Genomic DNA, 18,771 nt, shown 5'->3' with positions numbered 1-18,771 from the left:
AAACTGATTCTCCATTACATATCATTTATAACTCAGTTTTGATTTTGACCACTAACACATAATTTTACCAATAACTGAAAAAGATTAAAGTCTTTCATAAACGTCAGGGATAAGATCTTCCATCAAGAAATGAAGTTAAAAGGGAGGAAGCTCCCTGACCTACTGCTGAACATAACCTAGAATTTTCAAAAAGTCAGACCCTACATTGAACTCAAAACGCACTCCTTTGAGGGGTTCCTGGGAAAGTACAATAGTGAGAGTTCCCAAGAATTGTCTACAGTATTCTGTAAGTCCTTCTGATAATGTTAATAATTTTCCCACTTTTTTAGATAATAGCATAGTATTCTACAACAAATGCTATCCTTATAATAGTACCTTTGGAGGCTCTGTCCTTTCAGAAAATTGAATAGATGATTAGGACAACATTCTATATTAGACACAATTCTTTCTGATTGCCATTATTTGGAAAAATAACATGGCAAATTATTAACACTACCTCAGCCACGGTAAACAGTGAGGAAATTGTAAATAATTTGACAAGCACTGGTGAAAACATATTTCTGGATTTGTTTTCAGACAATCCAAAATATCTGCTATTAAAGGGCCCTTCCTTTTTCCATCTAGATCTTTCAGGGAAACACCAACCCCACAGATGTTGTGATTGGAGTTTTCCCCAAACCCCTGATAACTCGATTTGTCCGAATCAAACCTGTGACTTGGGAAACTGGCATATCTATGAGATTTGAAGTCTATGGCTGCAAGATAACAGGTAAGACTGAAGATCACCTGGGTTTGATTTATGTAAACTTTTAAATATTGGGAGAGTCATTTGGTGTAAATGGGGTCAGTCATTTTCATTTGATAGTTAAGAGCATACGCTTTGGATTTAGACAAAAGTGAGTTCAAAGCCTACTTGTACTACTCGCTGGCTTATTTCTTTGGGCAGTTTATGACCTTTCAAAGCCTTAGTTATCTCACCTGGAAAACAGGGTTGTTGTGATAACGGATCAGCTAGTGGATACGAAGCATTTACACAGCCTGACGTGTGGTGGGTATTTACTAAGTGGTGCTCTTCCGCTAGACGGCAAGCTCCAGGAAGGCAGGTAAAGCTCCAAGAAGGCAGGTACCTTCCCCGTCATCCTCTGTCTCCTCGGTACTCGGCACACTGACTGCTACTTAGTAGATTTACAATAAATAACTGTTGCGTGAAATGTTCTTCACCTGCTTTGTCTTTTTACTTTTTCTTCTAATTTACATATATATTTTTTAATTGAAACATAGTTGATTTACAATGTTATATTAGTTTGAGGTGTACATCATAGTGATTTGATATTTTTGTAGATTATACTCCATTTAAAGTTATTACAAAAGATTGGTTATATTCCTGTGCTATATATTATATCCCTGCATCTTACTTGTTTTTGTTTTGTTTTTTAACTTTTTATTTTATACTGGAGTATATCCAGTTAACAATGTTGTGATAGTTTCAGCCAAAGCAACTCAGCCATACGTATACATGTATCCATTCTCCCCCAGACTCCCCTCCCATCCAGCCTGCCACTTAACAGTGAGGAGAGTTCCCTGTGCTATGCAGTAGGTCCTTGTTGGTTATCCTTTTTAAATATAGCAGCATGTACATGTCAATTCCAAACTCCCTAACTTTCTCTTCCCTCCACCCTTCCCCGCCGGTAACCATAAGTTCATTCTCTAAGTCTGTGAGTCCGTTTCTGTTTTGTAAATACGTTCATTTGTATCATTTCTTTTTAGATCCTGCATATAAGCAATATCATACAATATTTCCCTTTCTCTGTCTGACTTACCTGTCTTTTTAATTTTGAGGTCTAGAGGTGGCCTCACCAGCTGTAGCTGTTCAGGAGGAGTTTAATTTACCAGAATTTCTCCTTTTACTTACTTAACTGCCCTGACAACTTTCTCCTAGGTTTTGGCTCAATATATGTCTATCTTTTGTTGAATGAATATGCTAACATTAGAAATCAATTTGTCAGTATTTCTTGTTTTTGAGTTTGTTTCTTCCGACATTAAAAGGACTTTAAAAGTCTCTGTTAAATTTGGAACAAGTAGGTGGATTATATCCACTTGAGAGGCGAAGATGAGGTACTGGGCGATTAAGTGGCTAAAAAGATAGGCAGGTACCGAGCAGGGAGTAAAAGAAGGTCCTGTTATTCTCACTGTGTTTCTATGGCGACCAGTACTGCTCTTACTTGTCCATTGATCTTCTTGTACAACCACTCTGTATTCTGAAGTAAGTAGCAGTCACGTTAGAATTCCTTTCCATTTAAGTAAATACACTGCAAATTTTTCATTAAAAGAAAAAAGTATAGTGTAACCTCCATAGTAAGCTTAAAACTTCAAAGACAGAATCGGTAACTGATTCACCAAAAAGTAATTAAAAGTGAACAACGTTTAAAGATCTGAGAACTGGGACTTCCCTGGTGGTGCAGTGGTTAAGAATCCGCCTGCCAATTCAGGGGACAGGGGTTCGAGCCCTGGTCTGGGAAGATCCCATATCTCGCAGCTAGAGAAAGCCCGAGCACAGCAACAAAGACCCAACGCAGCCAAAAATAAATAAATAAATTTTTTTAAAAAAAAATCTGTGAACTATCTTTCATATAACGTTAGTATACATATTAAGGGCGTTTAACTTCTCATTGCATGAATGCCAACACTATTGTTTTTATTTTTATCCTCTTAAGTATAATTATTTTTAGAGAAGGAAACTATTGACTTTTGAAGGAAAAAAAAAGATCACCTGGGCAGTTTTCCATGAAATTACAAGCAATTTGAAAAAGAGCTAATGAAGGAGAAAAAAAAAAAAAACATTTGTTTACAGTTCGTTTTGGAAAGTGAAAACTGACTTTTGATTTCTTCCCCAAATTTTATTTATTTCCATCCTAGAGACAGACTTGTTTATTGTTTTAGGATCTAAACATTTAGAAAGTTCAAGTCCTTGGAGGCAGGAATTGGGTGGAGAAGGGCTTGGAGGGAGAAAAGGGCTTTATTCCTTTTTTTTAAATTTATTTTAAATTTATTTATTTTTGGCTGCGTTGGGTCTTCGTTGCTGTGCGCTGGCTTTCTCTAGCTGCAGCGAGTGGGGGCTACTCTTCATTGTGGAGAGCAGAATTCTCATTGCGGTGGCTTCTCTTGTTACGGAGCACAGGCTCTAGGCACACGGGCTTCAGTAGTTGTGGCACGCAGGCTCAGTAGTTGTGGCTCGCAGGCTCTAGAGCGCAGGCTCAGTAGTTGTAGCACACGGGCTTAGCTGCTCCGTGGCATGTGGGATCTTCCTGGACCAGGTGTCCCCTGTGTTGGCAGGCAGATTCTTAACCACTGCGCCACCAGGGGAGTCCCACCTTGGCTTTATTCTTGATCAGCAGTTGCATGAAAGTTCTAGGTCATTTTCAGAGCATTACAAATGTAATAAATTCATAGAAACAAGGCCATCTGAGGGCAGGGTGGAAATTTCTGGTCCATTCCTCCCACCTAATTTCACGTCACTGTACCGGAAAAAAAGAGGTAAACTTCATAAAGACTCCAAATGCGTTAGTGTGAATTCTGAATTTCTAGCTCTCCTTTTAATTAAACAAAATCCTTGTTTAAGCCTGAACTGCTCTTTCTCATTTTCACAAGGATTTTCCTGAAAGGTAATTCTAGGCGTATGAGTCTTCACAGGTAAACAAGGCAAATAATTTACTGGATTTTTAAAACTAGTTAAATGACCTAGTTATCTAAACAGAGGTCTAAAATACCATGTTTTGATATTTTCCCACATATTCTATTTTACAGTTACTTTAAGTAGCTATTTTTTTTCAACTTGCATACTGCTGCTGTCTTAATCACGACCCCTAATATATTTTAGACACTTCCTAGTAAGATCTTTCTAGTAAGATCGCTACAACTGCCAAATAACTGATCAAAGCAGGTTTTGGGAGAGGCCAGTGTGTCATAACGATGGTCACACAGAAAGAAGGTGTGCAGACATATCCAGGCTTTGCTCTGGGCTGTCCATTTAGTGAATGAGTGACCATGGACAAGACCCTCAGTCCCTCTTATCTCCATCTCCTTGTCAGTCAGTAGATCTCCATCTCCTTGATTCAGCTGTAATGAAGATTTAAGTGAAAGGATTTTATAACACTTGGCTTAGAGTAAATGCTCACTAAATGGTACCCAGTAAATTAAACAGTTTATGGTACTCAACAAATTGAACCTAGAATAGGCCCCAGCAAATAGAGCCCCTAATGAGACAATGATATCAGTGTTTTCTTCTTTTTTTTGTTTGTTTTTTGGGGCTTTTGTTTGTTTGTTTGTTTGCGGTACGCAGGCCTCTCACTGTTGTGGCCTCTCACGTTGTGGAGCACGGGCTCTGGACACGCAGGCTCAGCGGCCATGGCTCACGGACCTAGCCGCTCCGCGGCATGTGGGATCTTCCCAGACTAGGATACGAACCCGTGTCCCCTGCATTGGCAGGCAGACTCTCAACCACTGCGCCACCAGGGGAGCCCTCCGTGGGTGTTTTCTTCTTAATTACCAGAGTAGATAATTTTCATCTTTTAGAGGCCATGGTCCCCTCCGTGGAGACCAATGAAAGAAATACAAGACTGCAGGTTCACCGGGGGTCTGGAAGATGCATGAAAGCAGGAGCCATGTTTATCTTCTTTTCCATTGTGTCCTGTGTGCCTGGAACAAAATACGTGCCCAATACACTTATTTTTTTAATGAATGAATGAACTGCAGTTTTATCCATTTCTTACGATAAACAAGTGACTGGATTGCAAAATTTTACCCTTTCCGCTTGAGTGGGCAAGCCCCAACTCAATCTGGATTTTTTAAAAAGAAACTGTTGAATTAAAAGTTACCATGAGAACACATCACTTGAATCCAAAGTCTCCAGAGCCCACAAGTTTTAAACCAATTTTTCCATTCAGAAATTATTTTTTAGAAATACAGCAATCCTGGAATAACCAGAGGATACAATGGTGGGTCACCACATAGAGAGATAAGGAAAACAAAATTGGAGCAAACCGTTCTACTTTGTAGGTAATTGACAAAGGAGCATTTTCATTATTTTGACAAGGCAAGCTTCATCATTTTGGCAAAGCTGGAAACTGGTGAAAATGCCCTTGCTGTCTGAGAACACACCACAAACGCTGTTGAATTTTTCGTTAACCAGAAGTTAATTAACTGCGGCTTCTGCACAGGTCAGCGTGTTCCTGTGTTGATCAGAGTTTGCAGGGATGATCTCAGGCCCTACAACATCCAGAGGTACCTTCTGAGTCATCGAGGGAAGATTAAATTATGCTCATTCAGCTTCACCCATCAAATGCAGTTATTATCTCCTCATTCCTCGAAAACTGGTTAACTATTTGATTTACCAGTATATCTGTTTTCACGTTAAAGCTCAGTTCAGAGATTTTACTGGAAAATAACGTCAATGAAAATAACCACTGCCGGAGGGGAAAGGAGTTGCAGGGGTGGGGGGTTGAAAAGGGTGAAGGAAATTAAGAGGTACAAACCTCCAGGTGTAAAATGAATAAGCCACAGCGATGTAATGTACAGTATAAGGAATATGGCTAATAATATGGTAAAAACTTTGTACGGGGACAGATGGTTACTGGACTTATGGTGATCGTTTCATAATATATGCAGATGTCAAATCACTATGTAGTATACCTGAAATTAATGTAATGTTGTACATCAACTATGTTTCAATAAAAAAAGAAAAGAACCACCTAATTCCCCATCACAGAACTCATTTCTCCCTCCCATCTAGGATTGGTTTTAAGGTTTCTAAACAGGGTTGCCAAGTGAAATACAGAATGTCTAGTTCAATTTGATGCAGATAAATGCATAACTTTTTAGTATAAGTTAGGTTCCATGCAATATTGGGGACAAACTTATACTAAAAAATTATTTGCTGTTTATTTGAAATTCTGATTTAGTTTGACAGCCTGTTTCTTGTGTTGTTGTTTTTGTTAGATTATTTGTTCGTTAAATCTAGCAACACTATTTCCAAAGGATCTGAGATGGAGCCAGGCTAATCAGGGCACATCTGAGCTAGCCTACCGTGGACGAACAGAGCTAGATCCTAGCAGCTTATGCAAACCTTGAATTGTTAGTGGAACCTTTCTCCTAATCGTGGCTAAAAGTGAGTCACTGGTTTTCAGTCAAAGGCAAATCAAGGTGCCTCTTCCTTGATCTTGGATGAGGCCGACTTGCAGAAGGAATGCCCTTCTGACTGCACGAGGGCTATGTTGGCAGGATGCGGGCTGGCATCACGAGGCTTGTGGATGCGAGGACTGTGCCCCAGCCAGCTCTGCACTAGAGAAGGGACATTCTTCCGGTAAAGGTTCTGCCCTCCTTACAATATTCAAGTTAATTGTGTTTTTCTCCAAATGGTAACATCTGGTACATATTACCAGCTAAACATTTTCTTTGCAAAAGCTGGTTTTGAACCGGACAGGTGTGACCACAGTGACCGAAAATGTGACTTCTATTTTTAACACTATAACTTCCAGAGACCCTCAGTAAAATCTTTTTTGTCAATCTTTTTATAATCCCCATTGAATTTATTCTTGGTTTCCAGATCCCAGCCTGGAGCAAACACTGCAGCTGAATTACAGGAAAGGGTGCTTGGGGAAAATGACAACTGCCTTTTATTGTGTTAATAAGCTGATTCATTCAACAAATATTTGCAGAGTAAATACCAAGAATAAAGGGCACAAGGAGTCATAGAAAAGTTTTTAATATGACTTGGTTCACTCCCTCAGAGAACTTAAAACCTGGGGAGGCAAGTAGCAACCCAAAGAACTGAATATGGCCAGTATATATGAGACATGCAGGTGGAGAGCTAGGAAGAGTCCCAGAAAAGGAAAACCATGTCTAGTTGGGGAGATCAGAAAAATTGAATATATAAGGTAAAATTTGAAAACACGTCCAGATTTTAAGATAGTGGGAAGGACAAAATGATGGGGAATTCTTTAGTGGAGGGAACAGAATGAGAGAAAGCCCCCAACTACTACCACCACCGAGGTGAGGGAGCCTTCACTGAGGAGGGGCCTTGCAAGGCCATGGTATGGAAGACCTGGCACACTGGGTTGAAAGTATGTGCATAATTTGTAGGTGAGCAGGCACCGAATTTTTTTTTTTTTTTTTTTTTTTGCGGTACGCAGGCCTCGCACTGTCGTGGCCTCTCCCGTTGCAGAGCACAGGCTCCGGACACGCAGGCTCAATGGCCATGGCTCATGGGCCCAGCCGCTCCGCGGCATGTCGGATCTTCCCAGACTGGGGCACGAACCCGTGTCCCTTGCATCGGCAGGCGGACTCTCAACCACTGTGCCACCAGGGAAACCCTGCACCGAATTTTTGAGTAAAGAAATGGCATGATCTGAACTGCACAACTCAGGTGGAAAGTATCTGAGTAATTCATTCTTAAGGGTCAGCTGGTAACACGGACACAGCCTAATAGTATTAGAAACATGCCTCTCACGATGGTTACATTTTAGGCTGAATTTTGATTTATGCAGAATGGAGTTGTTTCAAAGAAAAACAGATTCTCCTTCCTGGCATGTCCTCAATGGAGATGTACAATTTTGAAAAGAATAATTGAAGTGTTGAACATTTTGTTATTAACCCACCAATCAATTAATCAGTGATGGGTACTCTCCTGCTCAGAAGCTCCTTGGGCTGCTATAGAAGATACAGAAAGATCTATGATGCCATTCATTGCCTTTGAGGAATTTCTAATCTGGTTCTGAACACAGGACTCCCAATCTTAAAACATGGAGAGAACGGCTTAATACTAAACTCTGTGCTGCTTCCTGTATGGTAGTCATATTTCTGAGAAGGGAGGGTTCAGGATAAAGGATAGAGTCATTTGAGAAGTTTTCAGGAAGAGCCTTAAGCTGAGTTTGAAAGTCTGGGCAGAACTCACCTCTGTCAACAGGAGGATGAGGGGGCAGCAGGAACATTTTGAACAAAGGCAATGATGAGAATTCTCTCTATGGTATGTGGGAAGAAAATGGATTACTGTCAGTAATAGGAAATAAAATTAGATACCTAGGAAGAAGCCAAAATGAGGGTGTTGAAAAACCAGATCGAGACTTTTTATAGTGTCCCATAAATAATGGAGAGCCATGGAAATTTTTCAAAGATCTCTCTTTTTTTTATTGTGGTCAAATGTACATAACATAGTTTACCATTCTAACCATTTTTAAGGGTACAATTTAGTTGCTTCAGTAATCACGTTATTGTGTGACCATCACCACAATCCATCTTCAGAACTTTTCATTATCCCAAACTGAAACTCTATACCCATGAAACACTAACTCTCCACTCCCCTCCCCCCAGCTTCTGGAACCCACCATTCTACTTTATGTCCTTTTGAATTTGACTCTTCTAGGTACCTCATATCAGTGGAATCATGCAGTACTTGTCCTTTTGTGTCTGGCTTATTTTCCTTAGCAATGGAAGATTTTTGAACATAAGGGTGACATCACAAAAAATTATGAAAAGCGACGTGGGTGTTGTTGATTCAAAACTGGGGTTTGAGAGGGTAGTCAGGAGACCACTTGGCATGTAGCCATGGCGTCAAGACGATGTCAAAAGAAATGAAGATCGCAAGACTTTTTTTTTAAACAAAAATATGACAGGATTTGGTAGCAGAACAGGAATGGAAAATGGAAAACGGAAAGACAAGATGACTAGGCAGGAGCTAGCTGATTGGTGGTGATTCCACCCATTAAAGTGCAGAGTTGGATAAAGGGATTTGGTGTCGAGGGGAAAGGACTGTTTCTGTTTGGACTTGGGACATCTGAGTTGACAGTGAGATCGTGCAAAGTTCTCGTGCAGTTTAGAAATGGGGGTGGGGAGGACACCTGGGGGGAGGATGGGCCCCTCCTTCAACGCTCAATCCAAAGGTTTCCCCCACCCCCGGGAGGGGGCCCTCCTACCTCTTCAAGCTGAGCCGAGCACTTTCTTTCTCTTCACCACCTCATCATCTTCTTTTTGCTTTTGTCTTGGCAACTTTCCTGCTGTTGGAATTATTGGTTTACACATCTCCAGCCCCGCATAAACTGAACCTCCATTGGGCAGGGCCTGTACTTGATCTAGAGATAACTTCCGGATACCAAAGGGACCGAACGTCGATACTTTGACCTTAAACTTAGAAGAACTCAAAAAGGGAAGAAATGAATGTTCTTATCAAAGATTTTCTTTACCGGACTGTGAGTGTAGGGCAGGGAGTGTAGAAAGAGGAACGGGGAAGCTCTGCTTTAATGTCAGATGATCCAGACATTTGCAGATCTACATGAATGCGTACAGACCATGTTTTTATTCAATATGTTGGATTCTCTTTCTAAGCATGGAGACTTCTAGAAAATCATTTTACATCGCCTATTCCGTTCCCCTCTCTAGATTATCCTTGCTCTGGAATGTTGGGTATGGTGTCCGGACTTATTTCCGACTCCCAGATCACAGCATCCAACCAAGGGGACAGGAACTGGATGCCTGAAAATATCCGCCTGGTGACCAGCCGCTCGGGCTGGGCACTGCCGCCCGCCCCGCACCCGTACGTGAACGAGTGGCTTCAGGTGGACCTGGCGGAGGAGAAGATCGTGCGGGGCGTCATCATTCAGGGGGGCAAACACCGGGAGAACAAGGTGTTCATGAGGAAATTCAAGATCGGGTACAGCAACAACGGCTCGGACTGGAAGATGGTCATGGACGACAGCAAGCGCAAGGCCAAGGTGAGGCCCGGGCGGGGGCGGCGCCGGGAGGGGGCGGGGCGGCGCCGGGAGGCGGGGGGCGGTGCCGGGAGGGGGCCCTGCCTCACGGCCTTGACTTGAATCAAGGACCCCGGCTTCTTCCTGTGGAAGCGCTGCTTCTCATTTCCTGAAAGCCGTGGGATCTGCGGGGGCGAGTGATGGAGACAGTAAGATTCTAGGGGAGACAGGAATTCCACGGCTGAGAATCGCGTCGCCGGTCACCTTTCTCTCCCGTAGGGAACAGCAGGTGGCTCAGGGGACCGGGAGGTCGTGAGGGTGGGTCCAGGGGGCCACTGCGGTAGGAATTCAGAATCTCTCTGCAGACTCTAATCTTTCCGTGAGCACCTGCCCCCAGGCCCCTTCTCTCACGCATCCCTTAAGTGTATTTTTAAATTAAAAAAAATTTTTTTTATTGAATGAAAGAGTCTTTAAATTCTGTAGTGCTTTACAATTTTCAAAAGTTTCATAATTGTGCTGAAATACACATAACAGAAAATTTGCCATCTTAACCTTTTTAAGTGTACAGTTCAGTAGGGTTAAGTACATTCACGCTGGTGTGCAAGCCCACCTCCAGAACTTCCTCATCTTGCAAAACAAACTCCGCCCCCATTAAACAATAATTTTCACCCCCTCTCCCCCAGCCCCTGACAACCACCATTCCACTTTCTGTTTCTATGTATTTGACTACTCCGGGAGCCTCACGTAAGTGGAATCAGACAATATTTAGCCTTATTTTACTTGGGATGATGTCCTCAAGGGTCATCCATGTCGTAACCTGGGTCCGAATTTCATTCCTTTTTAAAGCTGAATAATATTTTATCGTATGTACAGACCACATGGTGGGGATCTATCCATCCACTGACGGACACTTTCATTGCTTCTAACTCTTGGCCGTCATGAATAATGCTTATGTCTATTTCTTATACGTTGGAACCTTTCAAAAAGCAGTTGGCCCTTGAGGATCTAGTGAAAAAGAAATATTCCAACCTTCACCAGAACACGTGGCATGATTTTTTTTTTAACGGAACAGGTATTCTTGAGTGATTATGTTCTTCTACGGCTCTCGGTTAAATATATGTGCATTTCCTGAGCACAGACACCAACTAGGAAAGGACACCCCGAGTATGCTGCGTGGCCTAGAAACTGATCTCAGATTAAAATAAGGAAGAGCCCCCAGAAGCTCAGTTCTGCAGAACTATTTGTGGGTTCTGTATTCAACTGATGATACTTCTCATGCCTAGCACAATTGGCCTTTCGGTCCCAGTCTTTCCGTCCCTGCTTTGCCAAGGACCTACTCCTTTTATGAAAAGATTTTAGCTCATTAGAGGGAATGGGAGTGTGGGAATATGGCTTCATACAGTCACTGGGGCCAAAGGCTTTGCAGACAATAAACAAAGCCGGGCCACGCAGCCAGCTCCCACTCGGCCCAGATGTGGAGGCTCTGCAGAGACCGTCCCTACGGCTGTGCTCCGCACCAGTGGGCGGGCCACCAAGAGGGATGATGCTGTCGGAAATGTAAGAATTCCTCTCCCATCTCATCCCCAGTTAACTTGTGGTTTCTAAAACGTTTCCAGTGTTGTGGTTTTTTTTTTAATCTATGTGCAGCTACTTTCTTGCTTGTGTCCATTTCATTTTCCCCTTTTATGTCTACCATTCTTGTTTTGGTAGAAGAAAAAGTAAAATAAACATCAGAAACTGGAGTTCCCCTAAGAGGCGATCTTTTCTGAGGAGTTGTGAGCCCTGTGGCTTTAGCACCAAGTGTGAATATGCTGCAAATCAACAACTTCCCGGAGCCACTGTCGCATGGCAGTGTGAGCTGTTGTGACACTTTCTTCAACATTCGGTTTCTAAGAGGGAAAGGAGACAAATTGCCATAGGCTTTGGATGGGATGCATCTTATGCTTCCTGGCCTTTAGTATCTAATCCACTCGTCTGCAATCAAGTCTAAAGCTATCACTCCCTTTGTAGGACATCGCATATAGCATTCACAAGAAGCCGGCACACAGCTTTCAATTTTAACAAAAAACTCCATTCAAGATTGGTTGAATGTGTTAGATTTTTTCCTAAAACATTTCATCCATCATTATCATGTTCTTTTGTATTTAAACCATAAAAGTTTCTAAATTGTTTACATGGCATCTGATCTCCGATTCCTAACATGTCCTTCCCCTGGAATAAAATCTTCAAGATGAAAAAGGAAACTGGTTAAACCTTCCATTTAGGAGCAGTATTTATTTCTAAATTGCACAAAGATAGTTAAAACATACTATATTTAAACTTGCAAGTGAAGATTACCTGCTTAGGATGCCAAGTACCTTTTACATACGGTAAAGGGAGCACACTGTTTTGTGTTCTAAAACAGCACTTTGATGGATTTAAAATCCTCTACGCCCTCACCTTACTTCTTACCCTTAAATAGTGCATGATGGACAAGGTACCCCAGAGTCTTTGAATCAACTAGACTTTTCAGGGGCAAATAGATCTAAATACTCCAAGCCCTCTTCTTCTAAAGCATGATTAGTGAAAGGACACAAAGACATTTTGTAAACAATCCTATGTTAGCAAACTTAGCCCAATTCCATACGGCCCTTCCTTGCTAATATTCTGCCCAGTTCATCACTGACAACGTTTATGATGTATTTACATTGTGCTAGTTCTTTGCTCAAGGTAAAAGTAGGAGAAAAGCCTGGGACTCCGTAGATATAAGTGCTTTTCTCCTGAGGGCGTTGGAGCTGTGTTAACGTACACAGAACTTGCATGTGTGGTAATACTATTTTTACTATAGTTAGTATCTTGCTGAGAACACTTGACTGGGCCTGACGTTATACGTCAGGTTCTCCATCAATGGCAGCAGCTGCAGTTCTATCAAGAATGCAGAGGCCCCCGGTGGTGAATTTACTCTTGAAAATGATAAAGGGAACTTTAATTGAGAGAGGTGGCTCTGTATTAGCCCTGTACTTCTAGATTCCTGGAGGATTTTCTGAGTTGGAAAAGGTCAATTAATTTGCTTCTAGAACTCAGAAAAAAACCTCTAGTTATGTCACAACCTTCCCAATCTAGCTTCTCTTACTTGTGTCACCCATTTGGCTGGTTTGTGATGTTTTGACCCAGGTATTGGGCAGGGTTCCCACTCCTGATGGATATGGCCACCCACTCAATATGATCTACCAGATTGGGAAGCCCAAATCACAATCCGTTTAAAGAAAAAGCAATGAAACTGAATGTGTGGCCATGGGAATAGACCTCAGTGTCCTAGACTTCAGTGTTGTCATCTATTAAAATGAGGAAATCAGACTAGATTGTTTCTAAGGGCAGTGTGGTGAAGGGTGCCAGATAAGACTGGTAGGTCTGAATCCCAAGGTCATGGGCAAATTACTTGACCTCTCTATGCCTTGCCTGTAAAAGGAGGGCAATAATAGAACCTACCTCTTGGAGTTGTCTTGAGAATTAATTGAGTGAATACATTTTAAGCACATGGAACAATGCCTTGCCGAGTAAACATCACATGGTGCTTGATACATAAAAGGATACTCCCAGTGATAAGGCAGTTTGATTTTTCTAATCCCCTCCCCTCTTCCCATTCCGGACAGAGTTAGGAATGATGTTGGGAGAAGAGGATACAGAGAGGCTTATCCATTTCTTAAAAAAGAAAACAAACCTAGCCATTGCTCTATTTTCTTATGATTCCACTCAAGGATTTTGACCTTCCTGTCACTGTAAAAAGGAAAACAGAATAATCCAGTGGCAGCAGGGCAATAACGGCCGGGCTCCTGAACGTGTCACAGTGATGTCGAGTTAGGAATGCTCTTCACCAAGAGGTGCCAACTCACTGCAGTGCAGCCAGGCATCAGAACATCGCTTAGCGGTCAGGACCCTGTCACTTTCCTGAGATGAGAAAGTCTTTTATCTACAGATGCCTCCAGCTGGTGGTACTGCTTAAGTCAACAGCAGTTCCAATGGATTGGAATAACCCAAGTTCTTGGTTACAGAGCGCTTGAAGTACGTGAAATGTACTATCTCCTCCTCCAGGAATGGAATTCCCCGCTCTTCTAGAGGACGGAGTTTTAGCAAAACCAGGACCCATTCATTTAAGAGAATGTGACAGGAGTCGTTATTGGAAATGTGGTGTCTGTTACAAGCTCTGAAAAATGGCAGGCTCCCTTCCTGAGTTTTCTTCCTCCACTTTTTCAAGGAAGTGGTAAAAGTGTCACTTCTCCCAGGCACATCAGACTGTCATTTAAAAATGTGTCTCATTAAATCCTCAGCTTCTGGTCTAGCCTCAGTGTATCCTCCAGAGTTTCTAAGGAACGACATCTGTCACTTCTTAGAGAAGGTTTGATTGTTTTTTCCCTTCTCATTTAGGAAAGGAATGTCAGCCGTCTACGAAGTAGTAGGATGAGGCCCATTTCTCTGCCCTGCTAAGAGTCCTAAAGGAAGGACTTTTCTGCTGAAAGGGAGGTTTTGTTAATACCTGGTGTTCTTCATACTTCACAGTCTTTTGAAGGCAACAACAACTATGACACACCTGAGCTACGGACATTTCCACCCCTTTCCACACGATTCATCAGGATCTACCCTGAGAGAGCCACGCACGGCGGACTAGGGCTACGGATGGAGCTGCTGGGCTGTGAGGTGGAAGGTAAGCACGATTTCCAGAGCCCCCCCGGTTCCCCAGATGTTTTATTCCCTTCATCATGCACTTATGCCCCTGACGGTGCTGCTGCAAATTGCCCCATTTCTCCTGGGTGATCCTGTGTCTCTTGTGCCTGCTGGTCCGTAAGGCTCATCACCTGGCGCCCTGCGCGACTTATTCATCAAATACTCTACTGACCCTCATTTCTCCCTGTTTCAACAGGAAGACTTGTAGACAAGCAGCCTTCTCCTGTCCCTAAGTGCACACTGCATCATTCCCAGATCTTCCCCTAGTCCTTTGTCTACCCCCTTGGGATTAGTTTATCTTCTCATTTGACAATGTTTACTGAGTACAAGTTCTTTCCCAGACACAAAGGAGGCACCAGGAACACAAAGGTCTATAGGACGTGGACCTTACACTCAAGTAGTTCAGCATGGATGGAGGTGGTAGACCAACACACCAGCACTTGCTGCCCCTGGGCTTTGCCCCTAGAAACCATGCCCATCCTTCAGGACTTGGCCCCGTGCCCTGTCTTCCATAACAGTGCCTTCACATCCTAATTTTTTGTAGGTTGTTTCCATAACGCTCCTCAGATTCTGTGGGGTTGTCTTCTTTGACTTTTTTTTTTTTAAATGATGTATTGTGAAATTCACATAAAATCCTCCATTTTGTTTTTTTAATTATTTTATTTTATTTAGTTGTCGTTGTTGTATTTTGGCCGCACCTCGTGGCATGTAGGATGGTCCCTGACGAGGGATCAAACCCAGGCCCCCGCAGTGAAAGCTCCGAATCCTAACCACTAGGCCACCAGGGAATTCCCTAAAATCCACCACTTTAAAGTAAACAATTCAGTGGCATTTAGTACGTTGACAATTATTTATGCAACCAACACCTCCATCATAGTTCCAAAACGTTTCCATCGCTCCGAAGTGAAACCCCCTACCCATTAAGCAGTCCCCCTCCCTCTCCCTCCCTCAACCCCGGCGACCACAGATTCCATGACCTTCTTAGTGTTGTTCAGAGGTCCGTGTCTGGTCCAAGCTGGCATCTGCAGTGTTGACTACCATCACATACTAGCAGGAAGCAGCATTTGACAGGCTGAAACATCAAGACATTATCTTGGATGAATTTTTGTTGGTTTTCTTGTTTTGTTTTGTTTTGGCTTGGTTTTGGGGTTTTTTTGGCCACGCTGCGAGGCTTTAGGGATCTTAGTTCCCCGACCAGGGATTGAATCCGCACCCCCTGCAGTGGAAGCACAGAGCCCTAACCATTAAACCACCAGGGAAGTCCCCTGCATGAATTTCTTAGGCTGCTGCAGAGAAACAAAACTTTACATGAGATAATATATATAATGTACGGTGAGGTCTGTTTCAAGATAGACTTAGGTTATCATAGGAAGGTCATATCAAGGACAAATTCACTTCTCACACTGACCTCAGAACTGCAGACCCCTCTGCATTTTTTCACATAATGAATGAGATGAATGTTTGAAAAACTATGATGGTTGCCTAGTGTACTAGTTAATGCTTTTGTGCATTGGAATTCCCATCTGCCTTCAATTTGGGCATAAATGAGTAACCTTATACCAACTTTTTCATCCCCATAAAGGTCTTTCTCTAGGTTAGTGCGAAGAATGGCTCTTGTTGGTACCCAGATGTTAATCCATTGAGCATATGCTCAGAGTTGTTTGGAAGGATGCCTCTTAAATATCACCTTCTTGGGATTTCATAATTATTTGTGTTTTGAGCTCCCCAAATATAATTACATTCCTGAGCACATTAAATATCATAAAACATTTCTTACACACTAAAGAATCTTAAGCTATAAATCACCATCCTAGTGAATAATTCATAGCTGCTTTCCTATGTGTTTATTGAAAAGCAGGCCATTATCTCCGATTCTTTATTAGGTAGTTGTTTCCATATCTGTAGTTATGTCCCAGGACCTCTGAATCATCTAGTCACTGTCAACACAGACCAAGAATGACCATGTGCCAGGACTTTGGCAAAGATGCCAAGAAAAAGAAGGGATGGGCAGACTGAACCACCTGCAGACACATTCGTTCAGTGTGCTGAGCAATGTTGTTGCCTGGAAAAGGGCGTCTGCTGCTCCGATGCAGGACTTTAGCCTCGATTCTGGGAAGCGACATTGATTTAGAAGGTGGAATGAATGGATGGTTGAAAAGACTGAGCCTGGTGGCAGTTTGCCAGTGTCAACTCTGTGGTGAGGTAGCAATGGTGGTGAAGGGATTTGCTGCAGTTGTTTGCAGGCACTCACCGAGGTGGGGAAGTTGCCCCGAGCCACACGAGGAGCCAGCATCCAGGGAAAGTATTGTCAAAGCTGTTTAACACAGTTGGTGAAAGGGAGTGTTTTTCTTCTCCCTTAAAACGATTAACAGGCCCTTATTAAATACTGACTTTGTACCTTGTGCTACAGGAGATACCCAAAGACAGAGAAAGAGGGTGATGTGCAACCCAGCCATCTCGGAGTCTCCATCTTATTTGGGGCTAGCACTTATGTTTAAGAAACAGTTAGAGAACCACAGAAGATAAAAGATTTTCAAGTAGTAAAATTGGGACATCACTTTTTACTTTTTTCAATTTAATCCCCATACTACCCTGGTCCACTTCCAGTGCAAAACTCCTCCTTTTTAAATACCATAAGGAATGTGGAAAAACCAGCAAGATGAATAGAGAGTTTGAAAGTGGCACGTTACCAAGAGCAAAGGCAGCTTAGCAAAGGCAAGCATCTGGATTGCCAAAGAGGATTCTATTGATTCAGTGTTAGCAATAAGCAGAACCAGAATACGTGTGTATGCATTTTACAGAGTCTAGTTTGTACTCCTAAACGGTGTGAACATTACCTGTACGTGGTGATTTCCTAATTATTATTGGTGTGTGTTTGGGGCAGTTGAGGAAGTTGAAACTAGCTATGTTTCTACATCTATCATAACTCTGCTCAGGCCTTTAGCACAATAACAAACAGGGTCAAATTTTTATTGAGAAAGCAGCAGTTACCAGCACATTCCAATTGGCCAGAAGCTATTAGAGAACAGGCCCCCACTCCCAGCATCTTGTCTGGTTTTCAGACATCAAGAGAACTGTCCATTATCTCAAGTCATGTAAAGTGAAATGTAATGCTGAAAACTGTAAGATATTAAACAGATTGCAAAAATGAGTAACAGGCTGGAAAAGAAAAATAGACGGAACTAAATTTAAAGAACTTCAAAAGCAGTCTTTGATTAATGTTGGCTACTTTTCAACTACAAACTCAAAGCTATGGGAATACCTGCCAGCAGTGGAATGTAGTCCTCTGGGAGTTAAGGTAAAATGACCCCAGGGAACTCCCAGACACCTGCCTGGGCTCACAATCTGAGAAGCTTACTTAGAGGGAAATGGAGTTGCTCTTTAAAAAAATAAAGAAGTAAAGAACAATATTGTACTAAAAATGAATGCTGAGACTCCCTTTTGGGGAAAATTTTACAAGATAAACTTAGTAAATACCAAGAATATAAAAGAATTCTTGACGAGTGAGTCCTCTAGCACCTTGAAAATGAAAGGAAAAACAGTTCAAGCCAAATCTCTATCATCAAAGTTCCCAACTTCAGGGTCATGAATAAATAACCAGTGAGAATATAAGAACTTTTCAGAAAAAGGATGTGTATGTATAACAATGTATAAAATGCTAAGGCAGCCAATTCTACGAAGGAGATATGGATCAAATACCAAAACAAAGCAGTCCCCAATGCATTCTGCAAAATCTGAGTATATTTCGCTCCTGAAAGAGAGGCAAACCACGCTACCGGTCTTCTAACCACAGATTAGAGTTTTCTGCAAAAGCATTAGCAGGATCAACAGCCGGGGGCTGGAGAATACATTTCAGAGGTATGAGAAAATAATCTTTGGATCTTGTTTCAGCACCTACAGCTGGACCGACCACTCCCAATGGGAACCTGGTGGATGAATGTGATGACGACCAGGCCAACTGCCACAGCGGAACAGGTGATGACTTCCAGCTCACAGGTGCAGAAACCATCTTCATCCCATTGCTGTGCCATCTCAGTTCATGTTGTAGTCGAGACCCGCTAATTAACGTCTGTTTGTGTTTGCGGAAATCCTCACGGCGGCAGGCGGGAGGAAGCCTTGCCAAAACACGTGCATCTTCATTTCCTCATGTTGTCATGTAAACAAATTGTCCTTCACAGCCACAGCCATTCGAACGATAATTTTAGCCATTTTCAGAGCCAAAGGCTAGGATTGTCTTCATTGGATAAGAATTCCTCCATGGCTAAATGTAACATAAACTGATTCTCATCTTTGACCTCCACCCCCTTCCGAGATAACATGTGCACCACCCGTA

At 42.4% G+C, this 18,771-nt stretch overlaps 1 protein-coding gene across 5 annotated transcripts in view; it reads left to right on the top strand.

The window, feature by feature from the left end:
* NRP1 (neuropilin 1) overlaps nt 1-18,771 on the top strand; it is a 138,113-nt gene that overhangs the window by 97,198 nt on the left and 22,144 nt on the right. For 3 of the 5 annotated variants that reach the window (XM_089906470.1, XM_022580437.2, XM_022580439.3), the window contains 4 exons: nt 625-769; nt 9,430-9,761; nt 14,274-14,418; nt 18,330-18,434. In XM_089906470.1, the coding sequence (XP_089762596.1) occupies nt 625-769; nt 9,430-9,761; nt 14,274-14,418; nt 18,330-18,434 (727 nt within the window). The remainder of the gene's footprint in view (nt 1-624; nt 770-9,429; nt 9,762-14,273; nt 14,419-18,329; nt 18,435-18,771) is intronic. The other 2 variants (XM_022580440.2, XM_022580441.2) reach the window with 1 other exon arrangement.

This window comes from Delphinapterus leucas, chromosome 2 (genome assembly GCF_059928025.1).
Source record: "Delphinapterus leucas isolate spDelLeu-1000000601 "Yukka" chromosome 2, BTC_Dleu_Yukka2, whole genome shotgun sequence".
Lineage (NCBI taxonomy): Eukaryota > Metazoa > Chordata > Mammalia > Artiodactyla > Monodontidae > Delphinapterus > Delphinapterus leucas.
This window is presented reverse-complemented; position numbering and strand designations above follow the sequence as displayed.